General features: G+C 40.3%; 1 protein-coding gene across 7 annotated transcripts in view; it reads left to right on the forward strand.

Annotated features, from left to right (window-relative positions):
• LOC137062575 (homeobox protein PKNOX2-like) overlaps positions 1 to 13,268 on the forward strand; it is a 132,605-nt gene extending 119,337 nt beyond the window's left edge. For 3 of the 7 annotated variants that reach the window (XM_067433456.1, XM_067433455.1, XM_067433457.1), the window contains one exon: positions 1,011 to 2,304. In XM_067433456.1, coding sequence (XP_067289557.1) covers positions 1,011 to 1,252 — 242 coding nt within the window. In that variant the 3' untranslated portion in view covers positions 1,253 to 2,304. Of the gene's footprint in view, positions 1 to 1,010; positions 2,305 to 4,413; positions 4,785 to 4,974; positions 5,167 to 7,747; positions 7,968 to 9,488; positions 9,632 to 10,369; positions 10,585 to 11,103; positions 11,838 to 12,854 lie in introns of those variants that run through there. The other 4 variants (XM_067433461.1, XM_067433459.1, XM_067433458.1 and 1 more) reach the window with 4 other exon arrangements.
• Positions 13,269 to 14,673: the final 1,405 nt, after the last annotated feature.

Genomic DNA, 14,673 nt, shown 5'->3' on the forward strand with positions numbered 1-14,673 from the left:
TTTGATTGAGATCTGGGAAATTTCAACAGCTCAAACTCGTTGTTGTGCTCCTCAAACCATTCCTGAAGCATTTGTGCTTTGTGTCAAGAGCATTATCCTGCTGGAAGAGCCACAGCCACCAGAATACCGTTCCATGAAAGGCTGAACATGGTCTCAGCAATGCTTAGGTAGGTGGTGTGTGTCAAAGTAACATCCACATGGATGGAGGACCCAAGGTTTCCCAGCAGAACATTGGCCAAAGCATCACACTGCCTCCGCCGGCTCGCCTTCTTCCCAAAGTGCATCCTGGGGCCAAAAGAAAACGTGATTCCTCAGACCAGGCCACCTTCTTCCATTGCTCCGTGGTCCAGTTCTGATGCTCACATGCCATTGTTGGTGCTTTCGGCGGGGTCAGGGGTCAGCATGGGTACCCGGACTGGTCAGCGGCTGCCGGCCCATAAGCAAAAAACTGAGCTGCTCTGTGTATTCTGACACCTTTCTATCAGAACCAGCATTAACTTCTGGAGCAGTTTGAGCTCCAGTAGCTCGTCTGTTTGATCGGACCACACGGGCCAGCCTTCGCTCCCCACGTGCATCAATGAGCCTTGGCCGCCCATGACCCTGTGGCCGGTTCTCCACTGTTCCTTCCTTGGAGCACTTTTGATAGATACTGACCACTGCAGACCGGGAACAGCCCACAAGAGCTGCAGTTTTGGAGATGCTCTGACCCAGTCGTCTAGCCGTCACAATTTGGCCCTCGTCAAACTCGCTCAAATCCTTACGCTTGCCCATTTTTCCTGCTTCTAACACATCAACTTTGAGGACAATATGTTCGCTTGCTGCCTAATATATCCCACCCACTAACAGGAGCCGTGATGAAGAGATCATCAGTGTTTTTCACTTCACCTGTCATAATGTTATGCCCGATCGGTGTATATAGATAAGTGTGTCGTTGAGTTTATGTTTTTGCATATGCTACTATAATCACTTTTTTGAAATGTACTAATTGTGTTTCTACTTGTGTTTGTCAGATTCTCTGGGCATGGACGGCCTGCAGCCTCTGTCCTCCGATTCCGCCACACTGGCGATGCAGCAAGCCATGCTGGGAGGAACCGACGACTCCATGGACGGCACAGAAGAGGAGGACGAAGAAGAGGAGGAAGAAGAGGGAATCGACGAGGAGGAAGATGAAGAAGAGGATGAAGAAATTGAGGGAGGCAGACAGATGGCTCGGAGAGATCTGTGCCTCAACCACAACGAAGGACTTGAATAAAGGATCAGATTGTCAGAAATGACATCATTGACTTATCTCTTACTCATCCCCATGGCAACACATCTCAACACTGCCTGAATGGTTTCCAGTGGACACGAAGTGCCGTGGATCATCCAATCAGAATTAAAGACTTGATGAATACATCAAATTCATGTTAAAGTGAGCATTTGAGGGAGGAGAGAACGTACTGTACAGTGGGCCGTTGAGCAACCGGTCATGCTACTCTCATTCATATAATCCATTTAAGCCTTACTTTGTTTCTTATGTCTCTTTGGTTCTCAGGTGTCTTAGCATGACATAATGTCTACCCTCTTACAGTCATATTGAAAACCATGCAATGAGTGGATGTTTTAGGCATGTTTCTTTTTTTCTTTTTTGTAGAGTTAACAAAATATTCAATCTTCGAATTTAAAAAAAAAAGAAACAATCTAAATGCCTGACAGCACAATGTATGTACATTTGATAGTGATGCATTTTACCCAGACACTTCATATTTATTTTATAAACTGTCAAAAGGCAGTGGCACAATCAACACGGATCTGTCGGCTGGATTCAGCTCTCAGCTCTTGTTTAAAACGAACGCATGTTGGGAGACTCGACGCGGAGTGCCAAGCATCTCTTCCACGCAAGGAACAAAACTCTCGTGCCCTTCTGAAACCGTAAGGACCTACAAATGACGTTTACTGAAGAACACTGCAGGAAAAAGACATATTTACAGGTGCGTATCACTCCCTGAAACGCACCTCTTTATTTTATGTGAAGGACGAAACAAAAACTGTGAAGATATTTCTGAGCTTTTCTGTGTCTACAGATTTAATCACCCGTTTCTGATGTGATGTGTAGAAAAGACAGAGGATGTTTCTGAATGTTATTGCAGTTGGTCTTTGTGAAGTACATGTTTCTCATTATCCTTTTCTTGGTTGTTTTTTTTAATTGTTCTTCCAGAGCAAGTGATGATAGGGGAGCTTTTGAATTATTTGTTTGTATACATTGTTGTCATAATCTATTGTGTTTCAGTAGACCATTTTTGATAATTAAAAACTATGACTCTATAGTGGACCTGGGTGTCGTTTACCTACAGTACATATGAATACACACATTATAATATTCACCATTTTGTTGGGTTCTTAGTGTGCAACATTGGTAACATTTTTCATTTATTAATATTTGATAATGTTACACAAATAAACAGTGAACAGCTGTATTTTTAAAAAATAAAATAAACTAACGTTTAACAAAGATTATGAAAAATACTGAAACAAATGCATTGATCATACATTAAGAAATATAAATAAATGAGACCTTATTGTAAAGTGTTACCAACATTTTAGTTGACTGAAATAAAGAAAATATTTAAAAAATATTAAACGATAAATTTAACGTTTAAAACTAAACGTTTGTTTGGCAAGTTGAATCACTTAAATTACTAACTGGAAAATATATAACTCAACTAAAAGTGGAAGAAAAAAAATGGACAGGCTAATTAAAAAATATTTATATCAAAACCACATAAAAACTGAAAACAGAAAAAAAAAATTCTGTGAAAACAGAAAAGCAGCTAATTGAAAATATTAAACTTTAATACTATATAAGCAATGTAAAAATACTTCCTTGTTGTGTCTGTGTATTTAATCAGGGAACATGTCTAAGACAAACACAGTATTGCTTGGAACTATTTACTTCTGGAAATGCTTATCATTATGTTTAATTTAAGAATCCTAATGTTCATATAAATAATACATTAGTGTGTTTTTGGTCTGTATTGGCTAGGAGTAACACAAGGATTGCATCTTTAAGACTTCCTGGAAAGTTACTCAAATCGCTGTTACTATAATTTTGTAACCTAAATAACTATAATCTCAAAGGCAAAGTTGGGCTTCATGAACATCTCTAGCTGCCAAACAAGGAATAAAAATAAAATCTTGTGATTTCCTGCAAGATTTTTAAAACCCATTCATGGCCACTGGCATCTACAGCTCGTTTTCCATTGGTTAATATTTTTGGCTGACTAAACACCTTTTATATGCATATAGAAGCGTTTAATTTATGCAGCCATTTCTGGATGTATACTTAGATTGCAAACTCCTCAATCTTTGCAATCTTCAAAATCTTTGTTTCTATTAAGTTACACTTAAAGGGATAGTTCACCCAAAAATTAAAGTTAGCCCCTGATTTACTCACACTCAACTCTAGGTGTATATGACTTTCTTCTTTCAGACTATTAATAAAAAATGTCCTGGCTAATCCAAGCTTTATATTGGCAGGGAAAGGGAAGTTCTGTTTAGAAGAACATAAAAGTGCACCTATCCATCACAAAAGTGCTCCACACGGTTCTGGGTTAATAAAGGCCTTCTGAAGTTTGTGTAAGAAAAATATCCACAGCTATTTAAAACTTAAAAACTAAAACAACTAGCTTTCCGACAGATGGCCTACACAAGTTGACTTACGGCAAAAGATTAAGCCCTGGCGTGATGTATGAGGTCAGCATAAGCTTTGACATGGTTTAAACAAATAAGGCTGGCCAACAAACTCAAGCTCCTCAAACATGTCTCTTTAAAAAAAAACTAATTTCTCATAACAGATTTCTAATTCATGACCAGTGTTTTTTTTTTTTTTTTTGCTCTCTCCTCTGCGATTTTGCGTTCGTGAATACGTCATGCGTCAAGTCAAGGGTCAGTCTTTCGCTGTAAATCAATGTGTATGGCCATCTGCCGAAAGCTAGTTGTTTTAGCTTATAAAGGTTTAAATATGGATATTTTTCTGACACAAACGCATCGCATTGCTTCGCTTCAGAAGGACTTTATTAATCCCTGGAGCTGTGTGGAGCACTTTTATAATGGATGGATGCACTTTTTTGAGCTTCAAAATTTGGTCTGCCATTATTATAAAGCTCGGATTAGCCAGGACATTATTTTGTTTTTTTATTTAACTTTGATTGTATTCGTCTCAAAGATGAATGTCATATCCACTTAGGATGGCTTGAGGGTGAGTAAAGCATGGGCTATTTTTTTTTTTTTTTTTTTTTTTTTTTTTTTTTTTAAGTTTTGCATTGTGTTCAAATGAACACCCTCTGGGCATGAATGGGTTAAACATCCTTCTAAAGCTCTCTAAACTTCATGAAGGTCTGTATGCATCTGAAATAACAGTGTTTTGTGGCAGTCCAGTACATGCTTTCTTCAGCATGGCTGCACATGCAGGGCCTGTCAGGGCTGGAGAGTATAAATAACCCGGGAAATGACAGAGGCAAGAAAAGCCACATAGTCGTGTGCATTTGAAGTGGATTGGTGCCACTGGGCTGATGAGCATGTTAGGGCATTCAGGGGATCGGCAGGCCATCTCCACCCTCTCTCTCTCTGCTTTCTAGCTCTTTTAATTACCCTGTAACCCCAGCCCAGTACAGCCTCTCATTTTGCCCAGACCTCCTCCAGTATTTAAGATCCTCGCCAGCATCCCTCTCCTCTCCAGCCTCAGGACCAGTTTACTGCTGGATTGATCCACAACACATTCCTCTACTGGACAAGGAACTCATAAGGTACTGTAAGAGTAATTGTACAATTTTTAACTTCGGGTCATTCTTAACCCCTAATACTGGGTTAGGAATTAACGTATAACGCTAGCCGTTTAACGTAGGCTATGTATTTGTAGCCTATATTAAGTTATTATGTACATATTCGAGGCATTCGTGTCATTGATTCCGCCAATCACGTGACTCGTGTCTTATTGCGCTTTTCCTAAAAGTAGCCTACCATCTGATTTGTACTGAATAGACTTTTCGGAGCACAGAAGTAAGAATACAAGTCTTCTTCACCGCAAACGAACTAGTTTTACGCTTATGTTAATTTCCCCCCTCAAACAATGAAGCTCGTGAGTCGTGACATATTTAGTGACTACAAAGCTCATCACTATTTAATGAGGTAGGCCTACACGCTATTTATGTTTATGATGATAGTTTTGCTCCTGGGCATTGTTTCATATTCCCAGGACTAAAATAGTGCTTAACCTGCGGTTAAAACGCGTTTATAAAGACGACAACCCTGGGTTGTACGCAGTTATAACGGCTCAATCTAATAATCGTTAACACTTGTGTGTTAAAGTGGCAGTGCATCAAAGGTTTTGGTTAATAAGAAGTTGGATAGCTGTTTAATTATTTAATGGAAGACATAATTACTGTTTAATGTAATAATTTCATGGAAGGCTTAATCTGATACTTTATCATGCAAGTAAGACTAATCATTTATTATGTGTGTTCTTGTATAACTTGCTATTAAACCACCATCGAAGCAATTCTTAATGATTAAAAGGCACAGCATGTAAGATTTTTGGATCAAAATATCCAAAAAAACCACTAGAACAATGTTATTTGTTGACTTGTGTGTACTTGGATCCCAAATGTTTCCAAGAATGTTAAAATCCAGAGAAATAAGCGGACCGTGCCCGTGCATCGCCTATCAATGACGACCTGTCCTCGGTTTCTGGTTTTATTTTGTAGAAACCATTGAAACACCAAAGACGCTTTAATATATGATGTGTTTCATTAGACAGGCAAGCAACTGTTTGGATCATTCATGGACAGAAAACGAATCACTGTTCTCCAGCTCAACACAGTCTTATTGTTTAAATCTGTTTTTCTTGATTTACCGCAAGTAATAAGAGGAGAATTGTAGTTTTTGCGAGTGCTCGGTGACACTGTTCTCAGTTCTCTCTTGCCGTTCGTGCACAGTCTTCACACAGACGAAAGCGTCAATCTATCGTGTAACGCCATTGCGGAGACTCTATTCGTTCTGGTGAAATCACAAAGCGAGATGCACACAAATGTGCCCCTTGTCTGGCTATCACCAGACCAAGCTAATTTAAGATTGAACATTGGTCTGGGAGGTCTGCGCTGTATTTTCTACTGCACAAGAGACGTGATCAATGAGCTTAATTCAAATGACTCTGAATGGATAGTCAGACCCAGCAGACCACAAGAGGCATGCTCAATGGGCAACCATACATCGCTTCTCTATCTCTGTCATCATGTTAAACCCGCTAATAGCGTGCCAGGTGGATAAGCCAGTCTGTGATTGGTTGCCACAAAAGTGTAACAGAAGCAGTAGAAATTAATGTACAGGTTTCTAGACTGAGTTGAAGAGCGAAATCAAATCGACGGCAGATCAGGCTGGGTTTACCCAGTCTAACGTGTCCCTGTTCTTGATATAGAATTACTGATGAACACATTTTGTTTTAATGAGAGAAAGAAATTAATTAGCCTGACGTGGTCATACTCAATTCTAGTCAGAATATGAGTCTGAAATTGGGCTGTGATTATGAGGCGTGTTTCAACCAAACCAGGAAAGACCTCAATTGGACAGACCTACAACCAATCAGAGCAACGAAGCAACGCATTGTCAAATGTCAACAGAGTTCAACTGCACTGTGTTGCCAAGTCCCCGTTTTTTTCCGTGGGTTTTCTATGTCTGCGGGTTGAAGCGACTATTATGTGATATATAGACCCATGAGTGCGAATTTTAGCAGGCAACCTTGCCAAAATAACACACATTTTACCCCCCAAACGCCATTTTTTCTCCGGAGAACCCCCCGAGAAGCTATTGTTTTGGGCTAGTTGTTGGCGGGTTTTGTTGTAAAAACTTGGCAGCCCTGTCTGCACGCCGGTGTTGTAAAAAAAAAAAATAATTAAATAATACACAGAGTACTTACCCAACATGATCATCATTTCTGAAAGAAACATTGAAGGTTAATGCATATACAAACAAGCTCTCCGTTTAGGATTCGAGTAAATATAATCCAAGCCCCTTTGATGACGTGATGATTACTGACGTGAAAGTTACTGTTGATCATCTGTCCGTCATCGTCTAAAGGCCGCCCTGATGATTTCGTTGGTCCGAACAGTTTCTGTTCAGAGATAATTACTCCTCTATGGAGCGATGCCAGACCGAACCCCCCAACCTAAAAATGTTGTGGGCGGGGCTAAGTTCGGCTGACATCCAGGCTAGAAAACAATACGCGGGTCGGATAGAATTCTGACGCGCTTAAAAACTCTACCACTAGACCACAAGCACTCAATGCGAATCTGTGCAGTTATCACATCACTTACATCAGGCTATAGTAGATGTAAGGATGAAACTATCAAGTTAAACATGACTTGTTGTGTATTATCAAAATGATTTCTAGACATTGTAATGTCATTTTTTTCTGCAATTTTCATTGTACATATAGTTTTATTAAAACTGCCCATTCCTGTCCCACCCATTATTTAAAACAATTTATGCCACTGTTCAACACACTTCAAATAATGTGTGTAATCGTCTGCGGCAGAATAAAAGCTCCACCAAATCAAGGCGTCATCAAGCTGCGCCTTTGTTTTGAATAAGCGACCTCTAGTGGCGAAAATTACATATTGTGCCTTCAGGTTGGCCCTTATGGATTCATATGTATGTCGACGGGCTTCTTTGTGTCAATATGATTGAAAGCACAGGTGATTAAATCAAGAAATACCTTTTTGCTTTTCTGTTGTCGTCCACAGTTGGCAGGATGTCCATCGCCAACACGGCCGCCCAAGCGATGCTCTCTGACGCCCTGCTGAGGGATATTAATGGGGACAGTCGCATTCGGCACCTGGAGCTGGATTTGCCATTGGATAAAGTCATCAAGTTCATTTCTGTGGGCCTGCCGCTCCTTCTGGTGTCCATGGCCTTTGCCAGAGAGATTTCTATCGGTTAGCAGCTCTTTTTCTCTCCCTAGTCTTCCGTGCACAAATCGCAGGGCATCAGAGCGACACTGGCACTGCAGTAATTTCACAAACCCTTGAGTTAATTGACTGACCATTAGCTTGAGGGCTGGGCTGATGGAGCGCTGGATGTAATTAGTGTTCATCTGAGGTGACAGCGCTATCTCTACTACTTAGGAAGGCAAATGGTAGTGAAATATGAGAATTAAGCATCTGCTAATGATTATTAGCAATTGATATGACATCGCAAACCAACTGGAATTGCTTTCAGGGGAGATATCTTTAGTGACTAGAACGATATTGGTGCCAATTGCTGGCTCTAAATGCCACCGACTTGAGCTTTCCTGCCAACAGTACTTTGGAAAGAACTGTCTGTTTTGTGTAGGCAGTTGACTTTGAGGTTGCAATCAGTTCCTCTGGAGCTGGTCTGCAATCAGCTCACACAGATGTTAATTGGCATGAGGATGATTAAGAGAGACGTGTAGAGATGACAAGGGTCTGTAATTACAGTCAGTCTGCTCTTTCCCAGCTCTCTATTTCAGACTAACGAGAAGATATGCTAATTAAACGGAGACGTGCAAGGCAAGCAGACTCTCTGATTCTCTCTGGCTCTGAACATGGTCTGACAACACTCAGGTTATTTGGTTAGGATATGTCAACACAAAATTTACAGTGGAAAGGAAATTATGTCACATGCTAATGCCGGTTGCAAAAAAGAATGCAGGATACATATGTTAGGATTTTTTTTAAATCACAGATTTTAAGTGTGTGTGTGTGTGTGTGTGTCATAGTCAGGAAATTCAGTCAGCATGTTCTCTTTCTGTCTTGTTGTGCTTGAATGGTTTTAAAGCATTTGCATAAATAAGAGCGTGATCATATAATGTAATGCTAGCCAAAGTAATGCTGCGTTAATTGTGTTAACTATTTTTAACAAATTAAACTTAACACTGTTATATCCACCATGTTAAGTTTCCGGAGAGTTGTCATGATATGTGTAAGTGTGTGTGTGTTACAATGTATGTGTGGTCTCAGAGTTTTGGAGCTCACTGTATATTTATTTGCATAAATAGATTGAGATTGAAACTTTTAGGAAGCTCAGATGTCTATTAATATCTCTCCTGGTTTGAAACTCTTTGGTATCGTATAATTTCCAGAGATGTTCTGTGGAGCTCAGTTATCCATAATAGCCGTGGGTGTGGGGCCTGTTGTGCTCAGTCAGTAAATTGGAGGTTGACTGTAGGTTTTGGAGGGTGACACAGATGTTTAAGTGGTCCATATAAAGTAGGGCTGGGTCACACCCTCTCGCCCAGGCAGCAAAACTCCCCACAGAAGGGTGTTTCCTGGCTGCCTCGGCGGTTTCGCCATCTGTATCCCTAAACAAGATCTAGCATTATTACAGACATGCCACCCAGCGCTTGCCCAGATTCTCCACTTATACAGCAACAAGTGATGCTAGAACACTGTCATTTATGTCCCAGCATGTTCATTTCTCTGTTTTTTCCCTCGCAGGTCCACAAATTAGCTGCTTTCCTCCCAACAACTTCACATTAAAGCAGGCAGCATATGTGGATACGTACTGCTGGGACTCTCTCATGCACCATGAGTTCGACACAGATGGGAACTTTGAAGAACGTTCACTGTGGGTACATAAAGTGAGTAATAACATTCATAAAATGATATCTTTAATATATTAGTACAACACAAAATTAGACCCCTTAGTTGTTTTTTTCTAGACAACAATGTCATTTACAATGGTGAGCAAATCGAAACGTTTGGGAAAACATAAGTCACTTCTTTTTCTTCTGAACAAGGGACTGGGATTTTATATGGAGTTTAAGAAGATATTTAATTGTCTCAAACAAAGCACTGATTTGCCTAGATCTAGTCTAGCCTGCAATTAAAAGCCAGAAGTTTAATTCTGAAATATGAATAATCTTATAATATAACTTGATATTTCATGACTCTTGCCACTAGATGGCCTTATAAATGAGCTGTTCCGCTGGGTCCTAAAGTTGGTTCTTGAGTTTATCTCTTCAGTGTGCATTCAGATACACAACTTTTGGTAAAGTTTAGTTTTAATGTTGAGCATTTTCTAGGTTTTTGTATGTATACTGAAGCATTCCTTTCATACATGAAATTTATGTATACTGTTGGCGATATAAATAATTGCCTTTTGAGGGCAATAAAGTAAAAAGTAAATAAATTATTAAAAATTAAGAAAATAGTATTATAGATAGATAGATAGATAGATAGATAGATAGATAGATAGATAGATAGATAGATAGATAGATAGATAGATAGATAGATAGATAGATAGATAGATAGATAGATAGATAGATAGATAGATAGATAGATAACTGCTGTACTCAATCGCTCTCTTGCTTGTGCAGATGTTTCCATACTCCTTATTGGTCATGGCCATGATGATGTACCTGCCGGCTCTGATCTGGCGACATCTAGCTGTGCCCAGCCTGACCTCTGACCTGTTTTTCATCATCGACGAACTGGACAAGTCTTACAATCGTTCAGTCCGCCTGGCCCAGAGCATCCTGGACCTAAAAGAGCAATCAGCAAACCCTCTGCAGTTTCAGGCCGAGCTTGAGAGGTATATGCATTTTTTTTTTTTTTTGAAGTGTGCAATTTCCACATTTTATTGTTTTTGTTGTTTCCAGACATTAAAGGAATTGTATGTAATAAATATATTTCCATTAATCATAAAATGGCCCTGATATGTCACTACTCACTGGACATTAAGAAGTCATGTTAGTTTCAAATACTTTTATCACGGACAACAGTAGTCCGGCCAGGATATTGTCATTTAAAAGTTGTTGTTGCAGCCCTCAACTGATGTTGATGTTGACATGTTGTGTTTTGGCCTTAAGCTCCGCCCTTTACCTATCGACCAATCACAAAATCAGTAGTGTTTGGCATCTGGGTTGCCAAATCTGCTCTAGTTACCACAGCTGCAGATCTACAAATGTTCCTGCTGATCCTGCAGCCAATCTGGCAACCTGAAGTCGGGGGGGGGGGGGGGGGGGGGGATAGTGATTGCAGTACCAGTTTTGGCCACAATCTTACATATATTTCCTTTAAACCTAAAATAATTTTATTTTTGTCTCTTTAGAGCCAAGCGCAAGCGGTACTTTGAGTACCCCCTGCTGGAGAGATACATGCAGTGCAAGCACGGCTCCTACTTCCTGGTCAGCATGCTCTTCCTGCGAGGCTTCCTGCTCCTGACCTTCATGTCGGCCTCATGCCTGTACCTAATCTACTTCCACCTCTCCGCCTTTCTGCAAGACGAATTCAGCTGCTACGTGCGCACCGGCCTCCTCCGCGACCAGCCCTGGGTGCCTGAGCTAGTTCAGTGTAAAATGACTGGCCTACTTGTGTTCCAGGTCATTAGCGTAGCTAACGGTGCCGTCTATGTGCTGCTAGCTCCTATCGTTCTCTTTAGCCTGATGCGTTTGTTCTGCTGGGACACGACCTTCCTCTCCCTTTACGAGGTGCTGCCCGGATTGGGGCTCATCAGCGGTCAGAAACTGGGCTGCCCGCTTAACGATCTCAACGTGCTGCTCCTCTTCCTGCGCGCAAACGTGGCACAGCTGCAGTCGTACGGCCGCCTGAGGGCTGTGTGTTCCCTCGCACCACCCCGATTAAAGGGCACTAAGGGCGGGCTGACAGAAGAGCAGGCCGAAGAAGTGGCGGAAGCCGCAGAGGAGCTCGAGGAGGAGATGAGAGAGGCCAGAGAGGAGGGAAAGCTCAATCTGGTAGACATCATGACTGTGCTCGGAGCAGCCAGAGGAAACGCGGTGAACTGTCCAGAGCAGCGCCCTCTTGTGGAACAAGACATGACCCTTGGTACAGTCACTCTCATCTACACACTTAAACGCATCCTGCTCGTTGGCATTTTCGTCGCTGTCATATGGGACGCTCAGAAATTCATCAAAGTGACATAGATATGTTTTATAGTATGCTGAAAACCAAACATGCGTCTTCGACTATGAAGATCATTCTGTGTGAAGATAATGTAAAAAAAATGATGAAATGTAGCATCCTAGCTTCTCTCCACACATTGTGTTTATTCATTAATTTGGTTCATTTTAACCAGTTTTACCATGTTTCCATAACCAGTTTTACTGAATTTCACAGATGCTGATTTAAAATCAGTGAACAAATCTGTCTGGGCCAAATTCGTACCACTTTATTTTATCAGATCTGAAGGAGTCTTTAATGATGAACTCTTCATTGCACTTTATTTTACACAAAAAATTGTTCACACTTAAAGAGATAGCCCGGCCCCCTCCCCCCCCCCCCCCACCAAAAATGCTGTCATTAATTCCTCATCTTCATGATGTTCCCTGATCTTCTGAAACCAAATCAAGCTATTTTTGATGAAATCCGAGAGCTTTGTGACCCCACATTGACTACGTTTTACCACTTTCAATGCCCAGAAAGGTAGGAGCCCGGAAGCGTTGCACTGTGTATACTACGTCAACAGCGTAAGAGTCTGACACAGACTAGAAGAAAGTGTTGAATAAAGTCGCTATTTTTGCTTGTTTTTAGCTCACAAAAAGTATTCTTGTCGCTTCATAACATTAAGGTTGAACCACTGGAGTCACTTGGATTATTTTATTGATGTCTTTACTACCTTTCTGGACCTTGAAAGTGGTCGTTGTGTTTCCTGTCTATGTGGGGTCAGAGAGCTCTCAGATTTCATCAGAAACTTAATTTGTGTTCTGAAGATGAACGGAAGTCTTACGGGTTTGTAACAACATGAGGGTGAGTAACTAATGACAGATTTTTCATTTTTGGGTGAACTAACGCTTTAACGTCCCCAAATTGATGCCCCTAACAGCCCTCTCTGTCTCTTCACAGAGCCTAACCACCAGGGGTACCATGAGTTGAAGGAGACTACAACATGTTGTTTTGCCTAAAGCACCAGCAATGGACTGAACCAGCACTGTCAAACTGTAGATCAGCTAAACCTCTGAGATGAAATTAAGATCAAGATAGTGACTAGAACATCCATCAGCTAAAACTCCTCTTTTATAGTCCAGAATCATTAAAAAGCTGGATTTAATACAAACCCTATGGATCTCTTACACAAATCACCTCAGGAATAAAAAAAAAAACCCAAAGTCTGTATTGACAATTTGAAAAAGCCTTAATAGCAAGCCTTCATAAACTTGATTTTTTAAAATATCTTTATTTATTCTTTTCATTCTTATTATCTGATGTGAGTGGATTCCATACGTCTTTGAAAACTGGATTCTTTACTTGACCTTTTGTTCTCTTTTGTAAGTAGGTGAAATAAAATGTGTTTATATGTATGCATTCTTTGTTCATTTCCATTTTCAAGTTTGAGGTCAGTCATTTTTTTAAAGAAAGAAATTAATGCTTTTATTCAACAGGGACACATTAAATTAGTCAACAGTGACTGTAAAGACATTTATAATGAATTTAATGTTGTTTTGAAAATTCCATTCATCAAACAATCCTGAAAAAATGTATAATGGTTCATCTAAAATTCAACATTGTTGTCAACATTGATAATAATAAATGTATGACTGCTGAAAATGCAGTGTTCCATCACAAAAATAAATTACATTCTAAAATATATTATAATAGAAAACAGTTAATAACTGTTGTATATATATATATATATATATATATATATATATATATATATATATATATATATATATATAATTATACATACACAGTATATATACTCTGATCAAGCATAACACTGATTTTCACGGCTCCTGTTAGTGGGTGGGATATTTTAGGCCAAAAGTGAACATTTTGTCCTCAAAGTTGATGTGTTAGAAGCAGGAAAAATGGGCAAGCGTAAGGATTTGAGCGAGTTTGACACGGGCCAGATTGTGACGGCTAGACGACTGGGTCAGAGCATCTCCAAAACTGCAACTCTTGTGGGCTGTTCCCGGTCTGCAGTGGTCAGTATCTATCAAAAGTGCTCCAAGGAAGGAACAGTGGAGAACCGGCCACAGGGTCATGGGCGGCCAAGGCTCATTGATGCACGTGGAGAGGGAAGGCTGGCCCGTGTGGTCCGATCAAACAGACGAGCTACTGGAGCTCAAACTGCTCCAGAAGTTAATGCTGGTTCTGATAGAAAGGTGTCAGAATACACAGAGCATCTCAGTTTGTTGCATATGGGACGGCATAGCCGCAGGCCAGTCAGGGTTCCCATGCTGACCCCGCCGAAAGCACCAACAGTTGCAAGTGATCATCAGAACTGGACCATATTTTCAAGCATTTTTACCTGCAGAATAGTACAGCTTCCGCACTCTTATCCTGTACCTTAGAGAGAAATATCACCTCCTCCTATGAGAATTAACTTGTCCCATAATTGCCAGACTTTCTGAAGTTTCTATTCCTGTGAGAGCTATCAAGGAATAGAAACTGTGAATCTTATGTTTTAAAGATGCTACTTCCCCCCTTCTTCAGTGTTAACTTTTACAGTATCTACTTAAAGCTTCATACATCCAAGCACTGGAAATGTGTGACTGACATATTGGGAGCGCTTAAATAAAAATACCGTACAGTACATTCATCTAAACGACAATAAGCTTGTGAGATATTCCAGTCAGGATTTTGGAGATGTAGGACAAGAGTATTTTTTTTAGAACCATATTTATAGCCATTATCACCATTATACAGTATTTTATTGTAA

Source organism: Pseudorasbora parva, chromosome 23, assembly GCF_024679245.1.
Source record: "Pseudorasbora parva isolate DD20220531a chromosome 23, ASM2467924v1, whole genome shotgun sequence".
Classification (NCBI taxonomy): Eukaryota; Metazoa; Chordata; class Actinopteri; order Cypriniformes; family Gobionidae; genus Pseudorasbora; species Pseudorasbora parva.